We start from the raw sequence: 21,520 nt of genomic DNA, 5'->3' as shown, positions 1-21,520 counted from the left end.
AGCAAAACCAGGAAGAAAATACCAATTCCCTCTCCCCAAATCCTACCAGTGCCTCCTGAATTAAACCACAGGAAACCAGTCCACAGGGAGCTGTGAGGCAGTTAGCAGGGATAAGTCCCATGGCCTCCAAGCAGGCAAAGAATGGATTCTGACTTGAGGAGAGTAAAAGAAAAACCAGCACACATATTATCCTTCTTCAAAGAAAAACAGGCTACTGAAATGGATTTTAAAATTCTAAGCACTTAGACAATTTCTACACAGTTAACTGTTAATGTACATTACAAAAATCTCCATTTCTATGTCACAAAATAATAACTTACTGCAAAAATAAAAACTTACTGCTTACATAACTGTTTCTGAGTTTAAAAAAACTCCATCTTAAAACTCTTACAGGAATTAGAGGGCCCTAGGTTGGTACTTTATCTCTGAAATGGAAAAAACTTTGTAATTTGTGAACTCGGGATATTCTAGGCCTATGATGTAAAGATCTATAAAGGCTTCAAAGGATATGAATTCAGAGGAAAAGCAGCATGGGTGTATTCTTGGATATATAATTAAGCTCCCACATTTCTACCTCTTTTTAGATTAACTTTAATACTTACTGGTGTATCCTTTTTAAGACCTTTGTAGAAAATGAGCCCAAATACACTTTAGATTAAAATCCTACTCCAAGCTACCTGGTCCCTCAGGATAAATGTTTAAACCCACTTACCTCTCCCACTGAAACCTCTGCACATTTTCTAGATCATGATACGCTCAACTGTTCCACCTACCTGAGTTGTGGGCTGAACACTGATGTTATGATGTGTGATAAAGTACTTTAAAAAATTACATAGCAAACATACTGCTATGTTTCTAAAAGTGAAAAAAGTAAAAATCTGTATAATTCTCTGATGATCTCAGAAGTTTCTCCTTTATGTGAACGTTGGAGGATATAAGCTATTATCACAACAAAAAACAAATTTTTCCAGTTTTCATAGCTTATACAAAGTAGTATTAAAATGCTGAGACACACTTTTGGACAAAAACAGAACAGGCTGGTTTATCAGTGTTTCTTTGAAAACACTTTCACTCCTCTGTGCAAATACAATCTCTCTCCATGATGCTAGCAGAGATACTCAGTAAAAACTACTGCTGGGTTTTTGTTTAATTTCTTGTGCATTCTGCTCTATACTGACAAATCAATAACCTCCAAATCTAAATTCACATTTAAACCATCAAACTCGGCACATACTTACACTCTATCTAGGATCCATTTGCCAAAAACAAAAACAAGAAACCCTAACAAAACAACAAACAACAATGCTTACGTCTAACTATATCCATACCCTATAAAAAGAGGTGCCTGAAGCAGCTTGTAGCTACCAACATTTAAAATATCTTTCACCTTGAAGTAACAGAAGCCACCATAAATTTTTTCCTATGTAAGAGACAGTACTTAGACTATAGAAAAGTAGAAGGGTACTAAAGTATATGGTACTTTCACAAAACAAAATGGTTAATAAATGTTATGTATGATTGAGAATCAAAAGATTAATGTGGGCTTCCCTGGTGGCGCAGTGGTTGAGAGTCCGCCCGCCGATGCAGGGGACACGGGTTCGTGCCCCAGCCTGGGAAGATCCCACATGCTGCGGAGTGGCTGGGCCCGTCAGCCATGGCCGCTGAGCCTGCGCGTCCGGAGCCTGTGCTCCGCGGCGGGAGAGGCCATGACAGTGAGAGGCCCACGTACCGCAAAAAAAAAAAAAAAGATTAATGTAAGTTTATCACATCTCACTTGGACTTACATTAATCAGGATAATTTTTTTCAAAAATGTGTAACATCAATCATTAGTTAAGCTGGAAACTCTACACTGAAACTATAATCATTCACTCCCATTAAGCAGAGTTAAAACGGGATACAAATCACTAAAGTCAGGTAAGAACTAGGTAACTGTTCAAATTTTTATTTTGATGCACAGTATGAGAAATGAACTCTTAAATCAACTGAATCTTATGGAAAATGAAATAGCAAATAAATTAGACCCATGTTAAAATAGAAGGTCAGTTAAATGTCCAAATCTTAAGGATATAACAGCCACAGGTAAACTTCAATTCTATAGTCTTCTTTCAGGAGGTCAAGGTCTTTCAAACACAACTTTACTATGAACTGCTCCAGAGCTCAAGAGCATATGGGAATGCTTAACAGGGGAGGTGATCAGGGACACGTTTCCTGCAAGAATCATAAAACGTACAGTTAAGAAAACAAAGGCAACGGTGACAATGAAAAGCATGATTGTAACCAAAGGTCTATATTAAATACAAACACAGCTATAATCCTACTTTTACTAAAACCAATTTTAAATGTATAAACAGAATGTTTCTACCTCACAATTAACATCCCTTAATTATTGTATTAGTAAGAGGACAGGAAAAATCTGTGGAATGTGAAGGCCTGTAGGTATTCAGCAGTTCTCAGCTTCTTATCCAAACAACCTACTTACCAAATATGTATTCTCCAGAAAATGGTTAATTCATGTTTTTAACCAATATGTTAGTGAATTTTACTAAATTAGTCAAAGATGGTTCTCTCAATCAGAAGTTGTAAAATGACAAGGTTTTGGGGTTTCTACATTAAAACCTCTGGATCACTATTCTAAATGAACAAAAACAAATGCCAATAGATAAGCTGGTGATGGGGTTAGGTAATTCACTAAAGTATGCCAACAGTACCTCTCACATCTGTGATGTTAAAACTTTTATTTTCTGGTGACCATACATAGTGAATCAGGAAGGGGACGTGGTAGGGATACTAGCGAAATTTTTTACTTAATGACTGTGGAAACACTGCTTCCAGAGGCAAGCACAACACTTGAGAAGAAGAAAAGGCATAAAAACAGATCCAGAGAGTACAGCATACTGGGATCATACAGTATAAACCTTCCAACCTCGGTAGCTTATAGGAGTATGACCCAAGAATGTCAATATAGAAGAAGTTATCAAGCAGCTGTCACAAAGCACTGATCTGAAAAATTAATTCCCTGGAGGTTAATAATCAGTTTGAAAAGAAGTGCATAGCCCAGTACATTTGGGAAGGCTGAGTTAAACAAAATTACTCATGTCTCTTTACTGCAAATTACGCAAATTTCTAATATATTTAAAAGAGACACTTAAACTTTGAAAACAGTGATATCAGATCAAACGAGGTACTATAGCTTATATTTCAAATGTGGTTGAAGGTACTAAGGTATAACAAAGATTTCTGAGGGTGGGTGCAGCTATGTGACCTTGCTCCCAAGTCAGAAAATTTTACTTATAGAACTCAGTTTCCTTTTGCTATCATTCTGCTAGAAGACATCAGACCCTGTAACTGTATTTAACCACCTTTGGCGGCACTGCTTCCAGGAAAACTGTGTCAATTTTTCCTTCTCTCACTATTTTTCCATTTCAAAGTATGAGTGCTCCTTATTACCCTATCCTCCCAATACCAGGAGCAGAGAATCTAGATTTTTCAGCCCAGTCCTTTCCACTCACGACAGTAGATTTGAATAGCGTTTCAGCCTTTCTCTCCACATCCAAATCATTATTTTCTACTCTTTCCTTCCTTTAATAGTAAGAGGATAGTTGCCATTCATAGAAGAGAGCCAGTGAAAGGAGTGCTGCAGGATTCTGCACAAAGAACTTAGTCCACTTAGGGCATACTTTCCTAATAACATTCCTACTTCCCTCCTGTCCTCCTCTGTTCTCCAGATCCAGCAGCTGCTGGTGGACTGCACGCCTCTTCTGCATCGATCATTCCTATCTATGAAACTGCTCCCACTTACACACACTGAATTGTCACAGTAATGACCCATACCTCCTCTAGCTACTATCCCACTTCTCGACTCCCATTCACAATACACTCCCCGAAGAAGCAGTCTATGTACATTTCCTCCAACTCCTCTTTTCCCAGCCTCTATCGAATTTACTTCAGACTTCTGCCCCCTCTATTCCACTAAAACTGCTCGTTAAGACTACCACCGACCTCTGTTGCTAAATCGAATTTTTAGGATCAATTTTCAGTCCTTATCTTACTCGACCCATTTGCATCATCTTGGCAGTTGACCACTCCTCCTCCCCAAATACTTCTTAATTTGGCTTCTGGGACACACATTCCCTTGGTTTTCCTCCTATCTCAGTGGCACCCCGCTCCCTTAGCATTTTGTATTATGGGAAATTTCAAAAGTATGTATAAAAGTAGAGGTTGTATAATGAATCCTCATGTATCCATCATCCAGTTTAATAATTACCTATACTTCACAATCCTTCTTAGTGACCCTTGATGGTTGCTCTGAATCTTCCCAAACCTATTACTGGAATTCTCAAGCACTCAGTCCTAAAAAAACCCCTTTCCCTTCTTTAGCTACGTTCACTCTCTTGGGGACTCAATCAGTCTCATGGCCTTATATAACACGTACAGGCTGACAACTCCTAAATTTATAACTACAGCTCAAACTTCTCCCCTGAACTACAGACTCAACTATCCAACTAACCGCTTTCTCAACAGACATCTCAAATGTCCAAAAACGGAAAACCCCCATCTTCCCTCCCAAAGCCTTCCTCCACCTAAGAGAAACTCTTATTTTTCTCAACAAAAACCTTGAATTACGGGCCCCAGTACTCTTTTTTCTTTTTTTTTGTTTGTAACTGTTGTTTTGTTTGCTGGGAATTTCCATGTTTTATTCCTGAACTAAAAATGTTTAATACTGTCATGTTAAAACACAATTCAGGGCTTCCCTGGTGGCGCAGTGGTTGAGAGTCCACCTGCCGATGCAGGGGACACAGGTTCGTGCCCCGGTCCGGGAAGATCCCACATGCCGTGGAGTGGCTGGGCCCGTGAGCCATGGCCGCTGAGCCTACGCGTCCGGAGCCTGTGCTCCGCAACGGGAGAGGCCACGACAGTGAGAGGCCCGCGTACCGCAAAAAAAAAAACCACAATTCAGATTTTTCTGATGAAATTTATTTAGAATTGTTCTTTTTTTCTTTCTACCCTTGAAGAAATGGAAGTGTGTTTAACGTATTGGAGAAATGTGGCAATTATTAAGGCGCTCTGAATAAAAACCTTATAAGACACCCCCCCCGCCCCAAACACCCTTGAATTATCCAATCCCTTTCATCACAGACCTTATATCCATCCCATCATCAAATTCTGCCGGCTCTACCTTCAAAAATACATCTATTATCAATCCCTTCTCATCACCTTCACCTCTATCTACTGGTCCAAGCCACCATCCCCTTCCCTCTCCCTGAACTTCCACTAACAGGTAAAATAAATGGTTTTCGTAACTACTAATTAGCAATTAGTAGTTAATTTAATTAATTAAAATTATTAACTGAATCTTCAAATGTTAAGATTTCTCTGGCCAATCATTTTTGTGTGAATGAGTTTTTAAAAGAATTTTCATCTCAGAAAAGCTGCTGGAGGGACTTCCCTGGCGGTCCAGCGGTTAAGACTCCACACTTCCACTGCAGAGGGCAAAGCCTCAAGGAACTAAGATCCCGCATGCCACACGGCACGGCCAAAAGAAAAAAGAAAAAAAAAATGCTGCTGGAATAGGAACATGTAGGGAACTCTGCATATTATGTGCTTAAGAATGTATATATGAAAAAGTGTACCCAGGACAGAAAATGACTGAACCCAACTCATCCTGGTAAACAGACATCAGTTCTTACTACTACACGCCCACCCCCAAGTTCTCTGGTTTTTGACCTTCCCAAGCCTGGCTCTTTATGTGCCCTTTCAATCTTGAGGGCTACCCTGTGTTACCCACACCCTTCTCCCCACCTAAGCTTTTCTGGCTTAAATCTAAGAGTTGTGTGATTACATATTTTAAATACCTTGCAAAATACTGTTATCTAAACAAAATGGCTCCACTTCCCATCAACTACAATTATCAAAAATATACCTATTTTTTGTTTCCATGTTAATTTTTCCTAAGAAATGTTCTTTAAAGTGTTACGATACCTTGGTGCTGCCTTGATGATGTTGTCCACACGTAGAATCACCTCTGCTGCTTCAGCTGCACTTAAAAGAACTTGTCGCTTCACTTGGAAACTTTCTGTTATACCCAGCATTGCCATATCTCCAATGGTACCTTCCTTCATATCTGGAAAGTATTTACTAAATAAACAACTAATCTTAACATATCTAATGATGTTACAAAACATATCTAATGATGTCACAAAATTAATCCTGACTTCTAAAACATAAGATTACAACTAACTACTCAATTTAGTTAGAGCATTCGCATCAGACTATCACTCAAGGAAAGCCTTTTAGAAAACTGGAAGGTCAACTACTGATCATCTGTATCAATGGAGAGTAACTATGTCAAATAATGAAAAATTTATACACAACACTGTATCACCCATCTTTCTCTATCTACAAATAAAACTGCAGAAAATTTGCTCATCACTGAACACACCATGGATTCTTAAGAACTGGAAGAGAATTTAGAAGTCATCTACTTTTCTTATTAGAATGCCCCTTCATTTTCTGACAGATTATTCCTTAACCTCTCTCTTGTCCAGTGGCAAGACTATCTACCCTCTAAAATTGTTCCTTTTATATGTCCTAGACATTTTGCTGGGAAATTTTCCAATCTGAATTAAGTCCTCTTTTTGGCCATTTTTATGTTATGTAACAGAGATCTACTCTCAAGAATGTCTCAGAATAGGGCTTCCCTGGTGGCACAGTGCTTGAGAGTCCACCTGCTGATGCCGGGGACACGGGTTCTTGCCCTGGTCCAGGAGGATCCCACATGCCGTGGAGCGGCTGGGCCTGTGAGCCATGGCCGCTGAGCCTGCGCGTCTGGAGCCTGTGCTCCGCAACGGGAGAGGCCACAGCAGTGAGAGGCCCGCGTACCGCAATGAAAAAAAAAGAATGTCTCAGAATAAGTTTACTGTGAGATTAGGAGTTAATACTGATTATAAGAGATACAGTAACATTTACACTCATTTGAGAACGTAAGTACTGTTTTTATATACTTAAATCCTACGGTCATTACATAACAAACAAGTTAAAAATCTTCTAACTAATGTTACACCCCCCCCTTAGAGAATAATAAAATTTTGACAGTGTAGAGATTATGAAGTTAAACATTTTTCTAGAATGTATAACGGCTATAAAGGCAAAGGTCACAGGAATCTTTTATATGGTTATGAGAATTCATCATTTTTAAAAAATAAAAAAAAAAGAACCTGGTCAAGAGTTACTCTGAACAACTACCACAGGAGCTTCCCTGGTGGCGCAGTGGTGAAGAATCCACCTGCCAACGCAGCGGACACGGGTTCGAGCCCTGGTCCAGGAAGATCCCACATGTCACAGAGCAACTAAGCCTGTGTGCCATAACTACTGAGCCCATGTGCCTAAGCCTGTGCTCTGCAACAAGAGAAGCCTGTGCACATCAACAAAAGGTAGCCCTCACTTTCTGCAACTAGAGTAAGCCCACGCACAGCAACATAGACCCAACGCAGCCAAAAAAAAAAAAAAAAAAAAAGACCACATGGTCCCAATTAATTTCTTACCCAGTCCAGCAGTTGTATTGCCTTCACTATGGGCTGCTCGAAGCTGTGCCACCAGATCTGCACTGTCATAGCCTGCATTGTCAGCTATGATAGTTGGCAACTATGAAGTGAAGAAGACATGGTAACTATTCTACTAAAAGAAAATTAATTTACTAACTATAAGAAAAGCTTTCTAAAATTATACATTTAGAGACAACGTAAAACCTGCTTCCTTTTAATTACTGCTCATAAAGAGGATAAACTCCAAAATCAAATTTAAGCAGTGTGAACCAATTCTTAAAGCCAAGAAAGTTAAGTATTTTCTGCCCAAGAGAGAAGAATGGATTCATTTAAAAACCATCAATGCCTACAAAATTTAAATTCAAGGCTCTCTTTTTCATTAACTTACCATTCTCAGTGCTTTAGCATAAGACTCCATTGCAACGGCTTCTTTGCCTGGTGTTCTACTTGCAAGCTGTGTCACAGCATGAGCCATCAGCATCTCAGAACAGCCTGCAGATTAAAAATCCAAGAACATATCATTATGCTTAGCTGTCTCCCAGACACTAAATTAGACTTCCCTTAAGATATATTAAGCATTAACTATTAAGTGCGAAAACAATATGAAGTTCCTATAAGAAACATTAAAGCCAAAGCCACTACTACACTTCAAGAAATAAAATATGTTCAATATTTTTCAAATGCTTACCTCCTCCATAAACTGTTCTAGAATCTTTCACAGTTTGGGCAAGAACACAAAGAGCATCATGCAGAGATCTTTCTGCTTCATCTAAAATTTGTTGGGTGGCACCACGCAGAACAATGGTGCAAGCCTCACCTAAAGTTAAAAAAATAATAATATTCTTATGTCATAGTGAACACTTAGTTATAACACATAAAAGTTTGCCTTCTATTACTTATATAGGTTATACTTGGTTTTGAAAGCTGACATGTCTTCCATTGCTACCTTCTCTTTGCTAACAATCCACATTCCTAACAGTTCTAAGCTATCTAAAACAACTATATTGAATATGTACTGTTCACAAAGTTAACATGAGGCTGCCCTCAAGAGATTGAAATTAGAATTTCTCAGGAACTAAGACATACATTCTAGTAACTATAGTAACGAGTAATTGTTTCTTTCACTTCAAAAGAGCCTACTAAAGATTTAGGAACCTAAACCAGGATCTACATAATCCCTCACCAAGGGCTACCCCAGAAAAGTGAATCAGTTTGTCTTCTCCAATCATGACTTCCTCAATAAGTTTGCAACTTCCAAGCTTCACTAGTTCTGGGTGGTCAAAGGTAGATGCAATTTCACCACCTATGAACAAAAATATACATTAATTAAATGCATAACAGGTTTAAAATTTGTTTTCTAACAAGCAGTAATGAACAGAAAACACAATATTTAAGTTGACTGCTTACTATACACCAAGCACTCTGAAGCAATTCATACAAACTAATTATTTAATCTTCACAACAACCCTAATAAGACAGGCTTCATTTATCATCACCCCATTTAGAAGTGGTAAAACTGAGGCAAAGAAATGTTTAGTTTCTTATCCAAGGTTACATAGTTTGAACAAATATGAAGCTGAAATTCAAATACAAGCAATCTGGCTTCAGACCTATATGGACAGACACACTGTGTAATAATACCACCTCAATTGAGATTCTGACATTTACCTTTAAGCCTGAATTTAAATTCAGATTCTCTTCTGAATTCAATATAGGAGACCAGTACTCTTATGATCCAATATCCCGAAACAAAACATGAAAATATTTAACTAATCTTATTATATCAACAGATGTACTGACGCTAGGAACTGCTTAAAATAGTGAGCACTTGGGCCTAGAAAAAAGGGGAAATGTATACTGAGGATTTCCCAGAGCAAACTTAAGGAGAAGTCAAAAAACTAAATTCGGGCTTCCCTGGTGGCACAGTGGTTGAGAGTCTGCCTGCCGATGCAGGGGACATGGGTTCGTGCCCTGGTCCGGGAAGATCCCACATGCCGCGGAGCGGCTAGGCCCGTGAGCCATGGCCGCTGGGCCTGCGCGTCCAGAGCCTGTGCTCCGCAAAGGGAGAGGCCACAACAGTGAGAGGCCCGCGTACCGCAAAAAAAAAAAAAAAAAAAAAACTAAATTCATTTTATTCCTTAGGTATTATTTTTATTCCTATTTTCCCTCCATCTTCCATGCTATAAACACTTCCTTTCCTGGTTCTTAATTAAGCAAAAGTTAGGTTTCAATTTTAAAATCCTTTTCTCAGACTTCCCTGGCAGTCCAGTGGTTAAGACTCTGCAATTCCACTGCAGGGGGTATGGGTTCAATCCCTGATTGGGTAACTTATGCCACGCGGCTTGGCCAAAAAATATATAAATAAAATTAAATCCTTTTCTCTAGTTCATTACTCTCTCTTTTAATAGATTCCCTCAATCATCAACCAACCCCTTTCCCTACACCTTACTGATAAATCTGCTGAATAACTGATGCTTTATTTCTATTTTACAATTAATTTATAAAAGGGACTCTGGTCTTCCCAACTCCACTAATTTATACTCATAATCTGTATAGCTGAAGCTCTTCTTACTTGTGGTTGGCAAATTCCTGAGACTGCTTTGTATCTAGATGTGAGACACAATAGATGTTCGGGACATCATATCCCCCAAATGAGACCAATTTGGCTTATGAGAATTTTCACTTATCCTATACTCATTCATGTGCATCTGCTTACAAAATATATCTAGACATTTGCAAGAAGCAATTTCACACATCTTGACAACAGATGTTACTAAGGATGGGAGCCACCATGGAGTCTACTTCACAGCCATACAGTTTGGTGTGCTTGGTGCAGTTAATTTTCTCCTGAGTGTATGTGGCAATTTCATGTTATCAAGTCCTTATGTTATCAACTTATCCCATGAATGTGCTGTATCATTCACAGTTCTTATGTCATGTCTTTAATTCTGTTGCATTAAGGGAAGAATTAAGTAAACATGAGCATCATAAGTTTTATTACCTTAAGCATCAAGTATGTAATAACTTTTAAATCAGGTAAACCCATTTCCAAATAATTAATGAAAGTAAAATGTCTCTTTTTAGGTCAGAACACTATACTTCTCAAATTATTAAAAATGGCTTAAGAAGTTATTTTGAAATGAGACCAATCCTACCATCTACTTAGTATAATTTAATTTCTTCTAATACAGAGCAGTTCTGAACTGAATCTGATGTTCCTAGTGGCTTTACGTCTAAAACCCCACTCTCCTTAATTCTCACTGCCAGATAGCAAGCCAACTTTCCAGCCTATTCATTCATTTTCAAGCGCCTGAAAGTTAGAGGATAAAGACTGTTATACTTAGTTTTCAAGGGCTGTTTATAGAGGTTACTTTAAAAACCATTACTAGAACAAATTTAAGTGAACAGCTGCACTCTATGTCTCTTTGATGTACACATACCTGTAGACACACTTCCTAGTCTATACTGGGATTATAAAACTCATATACCTCTACTGAAGGATACTGGAGTAAACTACTTTTCATCATACGTTGCTGGAATGTTTCACACTTATTCAACGTTTATTACTTTCATAAATTTTTAAAAATTAACAGAAGTAATGCTTAAGTATTTGACCCACTGTCTGGCATATAGTTAAATGTTCAATAAAGGTTACTATTCCAACTGCACTATCACACAGGGCACAAAGCATTCAACTACTCACTTAGCACTAAAATTAAATGAATAAACTAGGTAAGACTTAAGACTCCTTTTTTTGGGACTTCCCTGGTGGTTCAGTGGTTAAGAATCCGCCTTTCAACACAGGGGACGTGGGCTCGTTCCGTGGTCGGGGAACTAAGATCCCACATGCTGCGGATCAACTAAACTGCACTCCATTAATGAAGAGAAGCCCGCGTGCCGCAACAAAGATCCAGCATACCGCAACTAAGACCCGACACAGCCAAAAGAAACAAAAAACAAAAAAAAGACTCCTTTTTTTAAGCTTCAGTTTATTTAGACTATGTTTAGAACAGTGGTCCTGTGGGTTTGTGAGAAAAGACAGTATCTTTAAAACAACACAGGGGCTACCCTGGTGGCACAGTGGTTGAGAGTCCGCCTGCCATTGCAGGGGACGCGGGTTCGTGCCCCGGTCCGGGAAGATTCCACATGTCGCAGAGTGCTGGGCCCGTGAGCCATGGCCGCTGGGCCCGAGCGTCTGGAGACTGTGCTCCGCAACGGGAGAGGCCACAACAGTCAGAGGCCCGCGGACCGCAAAAAAAAAAAAAAAAAACGGCAAAAATAAACCTACACCTATGGCGAAGCTGGCATTTAACTTGGTATATTAAAAATAATGTAGGGCTTCCCTGGTGGCACAGTGGTTGAGAGTCCGCCTGCCGATGCAGGGGACACGGGTTCGTGCCCCGGTCCGGGAAGATCCCACATGCTGCGGAGCGGCTGGGCCCGTGAGCCATGGCCGCTGAGCCTTCGCGTCCGGAGCCTGTGCTCCGCAACGGGAGAGGCCACAGCAGTGAGAGGCGCGCGTACCGCAAAAAAATAAATAAATAAATAAAAATAATGTAAAGATATCAAAAAGTATGTCAGATTTCAGAATAACTTTAGATTCTAGGATCCTTGAATCTCTTTGTCCTCTTAGCAATGAGTTAAATACACCAACACTCAGTAAATCCAAGAGTAATTATTATGTTAGAAATTAATGCCTTTTTCCCATACCTGTGACAAGAGCGAGGCGTTCCACACCTGCAAAATCTGCATGCTCAATAGCCATAACACCAGCAGCACCAAAGAGCTGTTCAGGATAATTATAAATTAATTGCCTATAAATAAAATATAAAAAAATATTGTTCAAAGTGGTTACTTCACAAGATAAAATACATTAGACTAAAAGACATGAAAATATTTTTATCTCACCAGTAATCAAAGAAATGCAAATTAGAACAAGATAACATTTCTTACTTATTATTGTATAATACTTTATAAATTATACTAGTGCATCCATGTTAGTACTGAAAATGGGTATTGTTTTATATATTGCCATTGACAGTATAAAATGAACCAATAATTCTGAAAAGCAATTTAGCAGTAGTGCATCAAAACCCGTATCTATGGGCTCCCCTGGTGGCTCAGTGGTTAAGATCCGCCTGCCAATGCAGGGGACACGGGTTCAAGCCCTGGTCCAGGACGATCCGACATGCCGCAGAACAACTAAGCCCATGTGCCACAACTGGTGAGCCTGTGCTCTAGAGCCCACAAGCCACAACTACTGAAGCCCGCACGCCTAGAGCCTGTGCTCCACAAGAGAAGCCACCACAATGAGAAGCCCGCGCACCGCAACGAAGAGTAGCCCCCGCTCGCCGCAACTACATAAAGCCCGCGCGCAGCAACAAGACCCAACGCAGCCAAAAATAAATAAATTAAAAAAATAAATTTAGTAAAAAACCAAAACAAAACTCTTATCTATGTTTATATGCTTTGATTCTACTCCTGAGAATCTACAGCAAGAAAATTCAGATATTAATTAAATGAAGATATATGTAAGAATTTTTATGTAGAAAACATTCCAATGTCTGTGAAGAGAGTATTTGTGTAAATCTCAACTTACCAATTATGAAAAATTTGTAATTTTAAGTAAAATATATATACTGTTAGGTTAAAAAAGCATGTTATAAAAGTTTATACCATATGATCACAACTAAATGAAGAATTGAAACAACATACACACACACCACGAATCAATTTAATAAAAGAATTTCTGGGAGAATTCTGTTCCTTCTTTATACTTTCAAACGTCCCAAAATGAGCAAATGTTACTCATACAACAGGAGTAAAAAGGACATCTGTTTAAAAGTTTGTAACTTAAAAAAAGCCAAAGAAAAAAATTTCATAACTAGTATAAAGCACTGCTAAGCAAAATGTGCCTTATCAGAATCATAGATCTCACAGAAGTTTAGAAACTAGCTTTTTTTCTTTTTTTAATTTATTTATTTAATTTATTTTTGGCTGCGTTGGGTCTTGTTGCTGCACGCAGGCTTTCTCTAATTGCGGCAAGCAGCAGCTACTCTTCATTGCGGTGCACAGGCTTCTCATTGTGGTGCCTTCTTTTGTTGCGGAGCATGGGCTCTAGGCGCGTGGGCTCAGTAGTTGTGGGTCGTGGGCTCTAGAGCGCAGGCTCAGTAGTTGTGCCACACGGGCTTAGCTGCTCCGCCGCATGTGGGAGCTTCCCAGACCAGGGCTCAAACCCCTGTTCCCTGCATTGGCAGGCGGATTCCCAACCACTGTACCACCAGGGAAGTCCCTAGTAACTAACTTCTAAAAGCCCACATACATTTGGCTTAAAACAATTATTTTCCATCAAATGGTAAATCTCTCTCAAAGTTAACTACTGCCTTTTCACTGAAATGCCCTGTTTCTCTTGGTATTTTTCTCCATTCAAAATAATCCATAAAAAAAAAATAATAATCCATAAAAACCTTAGATACTGAATATTAAGAATACATGGGGAAGGTTTACACATATTTTCTTCACACAAATTAAAGATAAGCCCTAAAACCCTTAATACCTTTCACCTCTTCATCCTTGTTTTATTCCTATGCTACCATTAGCTTTTTCCTACTTCAAACCCCCATCATTTAATGTGGAATTAAATCTCTCTTCCAAATACAGGTATACTACAGCCCAAACTAATAATGTAACTGCCAAAACAGAAAACTGTTATTGTTGACACAAAAAGGTTTAATAAAGTATATTAACATACATTTTCACTAAAATCATTGTAAGGCAAATGCCTTGCTGTACAATTTTATTTACATTTGGAAAAAAACACTTCCTAAATAACAAATTCAATATAAAAGAATTTTCCTAAATCTTTGCAGAAAACAATCCTTTCTTGGATTATTATAAATATTGTCAGCACAAGCATACACAGACCTGTTAATAAAGCAATTTATCCCATGCTTAAGAATACGTTCAACTTTCTCCTTCATTTTTTCCTTTTCTGCATGTTCTATTTCGGCAACTTTTGCTGTAGAATCAACTCTTACCCGGGAACCAAATATCTAAGACAAAGGAAATCATAAAAAATAGCATCACTTTCCTTACTCGCAAGTTTCATAGCATATTTAAACTTTTTAATGTAAATACACCAAAAACTATGTGTGCATGTGTGTATGCATGTGTACAATATAAACATATATTTATATATATAAAATCAGAAACTAAGAAACTATATAAGAATAAATATACATTCAAATGTATATAAACCCTATAAGGGTTTTTATTAGTGCAACTGATTACCAGCCCAAGTTTACAGCAGCTAGCAATTAGAATTCCAAGAAATGTAGTTTAACGTACCTTAATTTTGTCTGTATCCATACCAGTATTTGCAATAAGAATTTTAGCATTTTCAATTCGCTTTGGTTGATTTACTCCAATTTTTTTATCCAACAGAAAGCCTACAATATAAGGATAGTATTGCATTAAATATTTCAAGGCTGTGTTAATAAATCTCTTAAGGTAATCTGCTTTATCAAATTAGTCTTTTAGAAATGCTATACAGCCCTTACATATAAATTCAATCAAGAATATTTTCAGAATTGTTACTCCTGTGAAACAGAGACAAACAACATGCATTTTTGCAACAAAACCCAGACTCCAAATCACGAACTGGTAGAGCAGAAACTGTAAAGCACAATTTACCCCATTTTTTCCTTCTCTGTAGAATAGAATGCCTACACTTTCTACCGTTTGTTTTGTGAATACACTGTGAAGACGCTTTGAAAAATCCACACTCTAAGAACAAAACATACTATTATTAAGGAAACTGCAGCTGCTAACTCATTTATCACTCTTCAAGAACACCAGAAACTATATTCTCAACACCTGCCAACTAATTGGTATGACCTACCCAAACCCTTCCTAGAGAATACATGTAATCCTGGAAAAAGTGCCATTTGACAATAGCTGACTTCTAGTAAAAACAAACAAACAAACAAACTACTCGGAGCTTCCCTGGTGGCGCAGTGGTTGAGAGTCCGCCTGCCGATGCAGGGAACACGGGTTCGTGCCCCGGTCCGGGAAGATCCCACATGCCGTGGAGCGGCTGGGCCCGTGAGCCATGGCCACTGAGCCTGGAAGTCCGGAGCCTGTGCTCCGCAACGGGAGAGGCCACAACAATGAGAGGCCTGTGTGCCGCAAAAACAAAACAAAACAAAACAGAACAAAAAAACAAAAACAAAACCAACTACTTCTCTTTATTAGAGACTAACTTACTTCATGGTATAAAGTAAAACCTAGAGATTATCAAAAGAAATGCTGGGATAGTTTGAGAAGATCAAGCACACTGTCAATATAACAAATGAATTAAGATGACAAAAATGGTTGCAATATGATTTGTGTCCTTAAAGATAAGTTTTCTGGCTTTGCACAGTGTCACTAGTCCGGACTAACTAAAAGTGGATTCACTCAGTACTTAGCTTTCAACAACTGGTCAAGGCTTCCTTTCCCGTATTCAATATGTACATACCTTCATCTAAATAGGAATCTACCATACTTCCTCCTAGCTTCTTGATGACATGAATTGCCTCCAGATTACCAGAGCCTTTCAGTCTGAGAACGGCTTCCACAGCTAACTTAGTAAAGTGGTCTTTGTGATGAGTAAGAAGTTTTGAGGATAATGTTGTTCCTGCAATGTTCATTAAATCTTGACGGAATTTAACTTCGTCAGAACTAAAAAAGCAAAACAAAACAAAAAACAAACAAAAAAACTCAGGCCGGTTCTTAAAATGCTTCTCTGAAGTTATCAACCCTGTTTTACTTTTCAAAATCTATCCAGATACTTTTTTGTCAATAGACTTTCACCTCAACCAGTCAGGGCTCTAAGTCCCATGAAAAAAATTAAACCTTATCAGTAATCAAGAAATACAAATTAAAGGATACTATTTTCCCCACCAAGCTGGCAAAGTACCAAAAGAGAAACACAAGCAAACAAAAATTTCAAGAACATGGGAAACGAGGCATTGTTATACAGCTAGTGGGACTGTAAATTAATGAATTTTTTCTAGAGCACTACTTGTAAATAAAATTGCCTTTAAATACATACGTATCTTTGGACACAGCAATTATACTTACTTTTTAAAATAACAAGTCTGTCACAACACTATAAAGCTAAAAACTGTCGAAACACAAATCTCCAATTATAGATACATGAATTACAGCAGTCACAAAATCAAATGCATACCTCTACTAAAACTAATATTACAGAGAACAATGACACCTCGAAACTTTTCTAGTTATTCAACTAGGTTAAAGAGGCTAAAAAACCCTCTATACAATGATACTATTTATTGTGATTATACGTGCAAAAAAACCCCTGGAAACCCAAACTTTAACTTTAGTTACTACCTCTGGGGGGTAAGGTGGGGTTTTTCTGGGTTTTATTGAGGCAGGATGAGCCAATAGAATCATGTTTGTGTATGCTTTTCACTGCTCTCTAGACTTCCTGCATTGACTGTATTTCGAAAAGAACATTTAAACATTAAATGTTTGAAACAGTAGTGTTTTGGTATACCGACCCATGATCGACTGCAGAATTCAACAGAGCCTGTCTTGCCGCCTTTGTGGCTTCTCTCCAACCCGCAATAATGGTCTGTGGATGAATCTTTTTTGCAATTAAAGATTCTGCTTCCTATTAATAAACAGTGGAAGACAAGCATGAATACTAAATCTGTAGTAAGAGGTTGATTACTTCTGATACTCAAAACCACAGTAGCAAAAAACCCCCAATAAGACGAAGTTGAAGTTGCTCAGATATTCTTACCCTTAGTAATTCTGCTGCTAAAACAGTAACAGAGGTAGTGCCATCACCAACTTCATCGTCTTGAACCCTTGACATATCTTGGGGGGAAAAAAAGCTAGTTATTAACTCACTTACATTTGATTCTGCTTTTTAAATTACTTCTTGGTAGCTTACCTAATTCTCCAAATATATCCACTACCAATCTAAACCTCACTTATCTAGGTTTCCTCACCTGACAAATTCTTTGAACTTTTCAGCCCGAAATACAGTAGTTTTACCATCAGTAAGTACATGGCACTCCAGAAGACTGTATTTAAAAAAAAATTTTACTGAAGTATAACTGACTTACAATGCTGTGCTAATTTTTGCTGTACAGCAAAGTGGTTCAGTTGTACACATATATATATTCTTTTTCATATTCTTTTCCATTATGGTTTAACACAGAATACTGAATATAATTCTCTATGCTACACAGTAGGACCTTGTTGTTTATCCATTCTATATATAATAGTTTGCATCTGCTAATCCCAAACTCCCAATCCATCCCTCCCCCTCCACCCTTGGCAACCACAAGTCTGTTCTGTATGTGAGTCTGTTCCTGTTTCATAGACAGGTTCATTTGTGTCATATTTGATTCCACATATAAGTGATAGTATGTGGTATTTGTCTTTCTCTGACTTACTTCACTTTGTACGATAATCTCTAGGTCCAACCATGTTGCTGAAAATGGCATTATTTCATTCTTTTTTATAGCTGAGAAATATTCCATTGTGTATATATACCACATCGAGAAGCTTGCATTTTAATAACGATAATAATCAATTAAAAAGTAAATAATCAATGAATAGAAAGGACAGTCAACACAGCCTATTTAAAATTGTTTCCAAATGTTAACAAAATGTCATCCTCAGACTCACCAACTAAAACTTTAGCAGCTGGATTGTCCACACCAATGTTTTTTAAAATAGTTGCACCATCATTGGTTACCATAAGAGAAGCATCTCGTCCACTGCTTAACAGAATTTTGTCCTAAAAGGAACATATTTGGTTCAAGTTAAGATATAAGTACATCTGGAAGAACGCAGATTCATCAGTACTCTCATATATTGCTAATGTGTAAATACTCTGGATGGTTATTTGGCAGAATACATTTAAATTTTTTCATTGCATACACTCCCCCCAAAAGCAAACCTTGGTGTCCTAACCTTTGTCTACCCCTAAAGACAGCAGAAGAACAGAGAGACATGAACAAGGCTGTTCCGATACTGTAATAGCAAAAGCAATGAACGCAAACTAAGGGTCCCTCACAATACAGTAATAAATACAAACTATAAAAGAAGCAAGATACAGAATACTATTTGACAGTGAGAGGAGGCAGTATATCTATTTATACTGAAAGGAATTAAAAAAGCCAAGCTACAGCAAAAGTACATACAAATAATATCTATCACGTAACAAAACAATGTTATCTATTACAGGGAGAATACATAAAATAATATCTTATAATACATAAAATACCTGTACATCTACATAAAAATAAAGACATTGGTTAGATTTATATCCAAATGGTAACAGTGTTTGTCACTGGGGAGGTGAGTGGCACTGGGGATAGTGATCGAAGGGGACTTTAGCCATATGGGTTCTGTTCTGATTTTCAGTAAGGAGTATATATCCATATCTTAACTTTTACAATTAACAGTTAAGTTTTAAAGACAACAAAGCATCCAAAAGAAGTTTTTATATCTCTAACGGCTCTAAAACAACATTAAAAAATTTAAATTGCCTGTTTTTCTTACCATGCCCTTGGGTCCCAACGTGCTCTTTACCAAGTCTCCAATAGCAATGGCACCAACAAAAGAAGACTGGAATAAACATCAGAGATGGTCAAAATCAACTTCACAGTCTTAAAATTTTTTAAAAACCCAAAAAACTACTGTATCTTTATAAGAATGAGATAAAGTCTTACCAGACGAGCTGTCTCTGCTCTCTCTTCATCAGCTCCAGCCTTGAAGATATTAACAGGTGCAAGGGAAAGGGACGCCTAAAAAAGAAAACCAAGACTCAGTTTGAATACCAGTATTCTTTAACACATATACTTAGATGCCTTCCACTAGACTTACAAGTAGATACCTAAGAGAAAATTAATTTACAGCACAGGGTACTTTTTTAAACAAATGAAGCTCTCCATCATCGGAGCAGTCATTTATTTAAAGCGGAAGGAGGGACTTAGGTGACATTGCATTTTGGATCTCTAAGCGCTTCAGGAATAAAAATTCTACCCCAAAGAGATCGACTGTAAGTATGGCAAGACCAAAGATGGCAAAGATGATTTTAAACTAAGGATAAGGCAGGCAGGGGTGGTAGGCCACTCGCGCGACAACGACCGCCAGGAGGACGAGGGGACGCTGCGGCCTCGCTGCCATCTTCGCCCTCTGGCCGCTCCAGGCCCCGCCCCGAGAGGGAGAGGGAAGCCCGTCTCGCCGACCCGCCCGGTGCACTAGAAATTTCTTCGCTTGGGGTGAGCTCCGAGCCTCGAGGTTCTGGGGCTGTGGAGAGGCCGAGTCACAACAAGGTGCTGGCCTTCAGGCCCATGCCTCCCCTGTGGGCCCAGCGCAGGCCACACGCCGCGGCCTGCGCCACGTGCGGCGGGCCCGGGGACAAACACAGGGAGCCCGCGGCGCTGGGATACAGATAAGGCAGCAGACGGCGGGGGACGGCCGAGTACGGCCGAGGACGGCGGGCCCTGGGCAAGGGCCTACAGGGCCAGACTCACCATGGTTCCGAGGAGTTCAGCACACACGACAACTCCTCACCAGCTCGCGCCCCAGGCCGAAGGAAAGAGAGGCCGGAAGTAAGAGAGACCGGAAGTGACGCCACACGCTCTGCCGCAGGGGGCGGAGCCCCGGCCGGCGCGCCGCTCGCCCTGGCACCGCCCTTGGGGGAAGGGAGGGCACAGCGTTTGAGGGGAGCCCAGCGGTTCGGGAAAGCTGCGCGTCCCGCTGGAGGGGCGGGGCCTCGGCTGGCGCTCCGCTCCCTTTGGAGGCACCCGCTGGGGACCAGGAAGGGAAGGGTTGGAGATTTTGCGTGAGGCCCGGAGGTTTGGAGTAGAACTCACCAAGGTGGGAGGGACGCTGCGCTGTGGGTGTTGCCATAGCAACGGAGTTCTTTCTCGCACGTTTAATTTTTTTCTTATATTTAACCTTTAAAAAAGGTTGCTTTAAAGTACTACATGTACAGAGTTTAAAGTGTTGTATACTAATGTAATAGAGGTGGCGCAGGCACGTGGCTGTTAGAGAGCCACTGGTAGCAGTCCCGCTCAGCCATTGGTTGACGTCGCAGGGGACCCCCCCCACGCCCACCCCTTTCAAGGTCCGCTAGCTTTGCGATTAAAGTCATTATTTCCTGCCCCAACAACTCGCCCCCAGATTTATTGGCCTGTTGTGCAGCAAGCAGCGCGAGCTTGGGCTCAATAACACTAATAATGGAAAACATAATTCACCAACCACATTAATTCCTCTCCTCAGAAGCAACCACTCTCAACTTTTTGAGCTTTTTAAACATTTACCATTATATTCCTAAATAATATTTTATTGCTATTTTAATTTTAAACATTATTTATTAAGATGGAGGAAGACATATTTCTTTTACTGGATTGTAAAACGCTGTTCTCAATTGGGCTGTCCAGGACAAGGTCTTTGTGAGCTCTGATGGAGACTTTTACTTTGTCCGGCTTGCTCACTTTCAGGAGGTTTTGCATTTCACTCATTCTCCCCTCCCCCCAACACACAGTTGTAGAGATGACTAATATCCTCTTACATAATGTCTTTGTAAAGAGCAAAATCAATCCCAAATATTTCCGTTTGTTAAGAAGTTTCTACTTTCTCTAAGTTGACCCCTAGGACATTTAAAGCAAAATTTTTGTACTTAAAAAAAATGTTTAGCTTTGCATCTGATACCTTTTTCTCCCTTTGAGTAACTGATCTCTTAGCAAGCTCTTGGATTGTGGCAATTGTTAACATTGGTGGGTGTTTTCAATTTAAAAAAAAAATATTTATTTGGCTGCGCCTGGTCTTAATTGCAGCATGCGGGATCTTCGTTGCCACATGTGGGATCTTTAGTTGGAGCATGCGAACTCTTAGTTGCGGCATGTGGGATCTAGGTCCCTGACCAGGGATCAAACCTGGGCCC

General features: G+C 39.3%; 1 protein-coding gene across 2 annotated transcripts; it reads right to left on the bottom strand.

Moving 5' to 3' along the window:
* Window positions 1-1,927: 1,927 nt before the first annotated feature.
* On the bottom strand, window positions 1,928-20,234 carry CCT2 (chaperonin containing TCP1 subunit 2). 2 transcript variants are annotated; one of them, XM_004281881.3, is made up of 16 exons: window positions 20,106-20,234; window positions 19,299-19,373; window positions 19,129-19,194; window positions 18,250-18,361; window positions 17,354-17,430; window positions 17,109-17,221; window positions 16,061-16,263; window positions 14,890-14,990; window positions 14,467-14,594; window positions 12,253-12,356; window positions 8,726-8,845; window positions 8,231-8,359; window positions 7,931-8,034; window positions 7,543-7,642; window positions 5,981-6,122; window positions 1,928-2,209 (listed from the first exon to the last, which is right to left on the bottom strand). In XM_004281881.3, exons 1-16 carry the CDS (start codon window positions 20,106-20,108, stop codon window positions 2,179-2,181), a joined length of 1,608 nt encoding a protein of 535 aa, XP_004281929.1. In that variant the 5' UTR covers window positions 20,109-20,234; the 3' UTR covers window positions 1,928-2,178. The 2 variants fall into 2 exon arrangements, with proteins under 2 accessions (XP_004281929.1, XP_049550946.1); XM_049694989.1 differs by lacking the exon at window positions 20,106-20,234 and adding an exon at window positions 19,612-19,630.
* Between the last annotated feature and the right edge of the window lie 1,286 nt (window positions 20,235-21,520).

This window comes from Orcinus orca, chromosome 11 (assembly GCF_937001465.1).
Source record: "Orcinus orca chromosome 11, mOrcOrc1.1, whole genome shotgun sequence".
Taxonomy (NCBI): domain Eukaryota; kingdom Metazoa; phylum Chordata; class Mammalia; order Artiodactyla; family Delphinidae; genus Orcinus; species Orcinus orca.
Note: the sequence above shows the minus strand (reverse complement) of the source record. Positions and strands in the feature narration are given on the sequence as shown.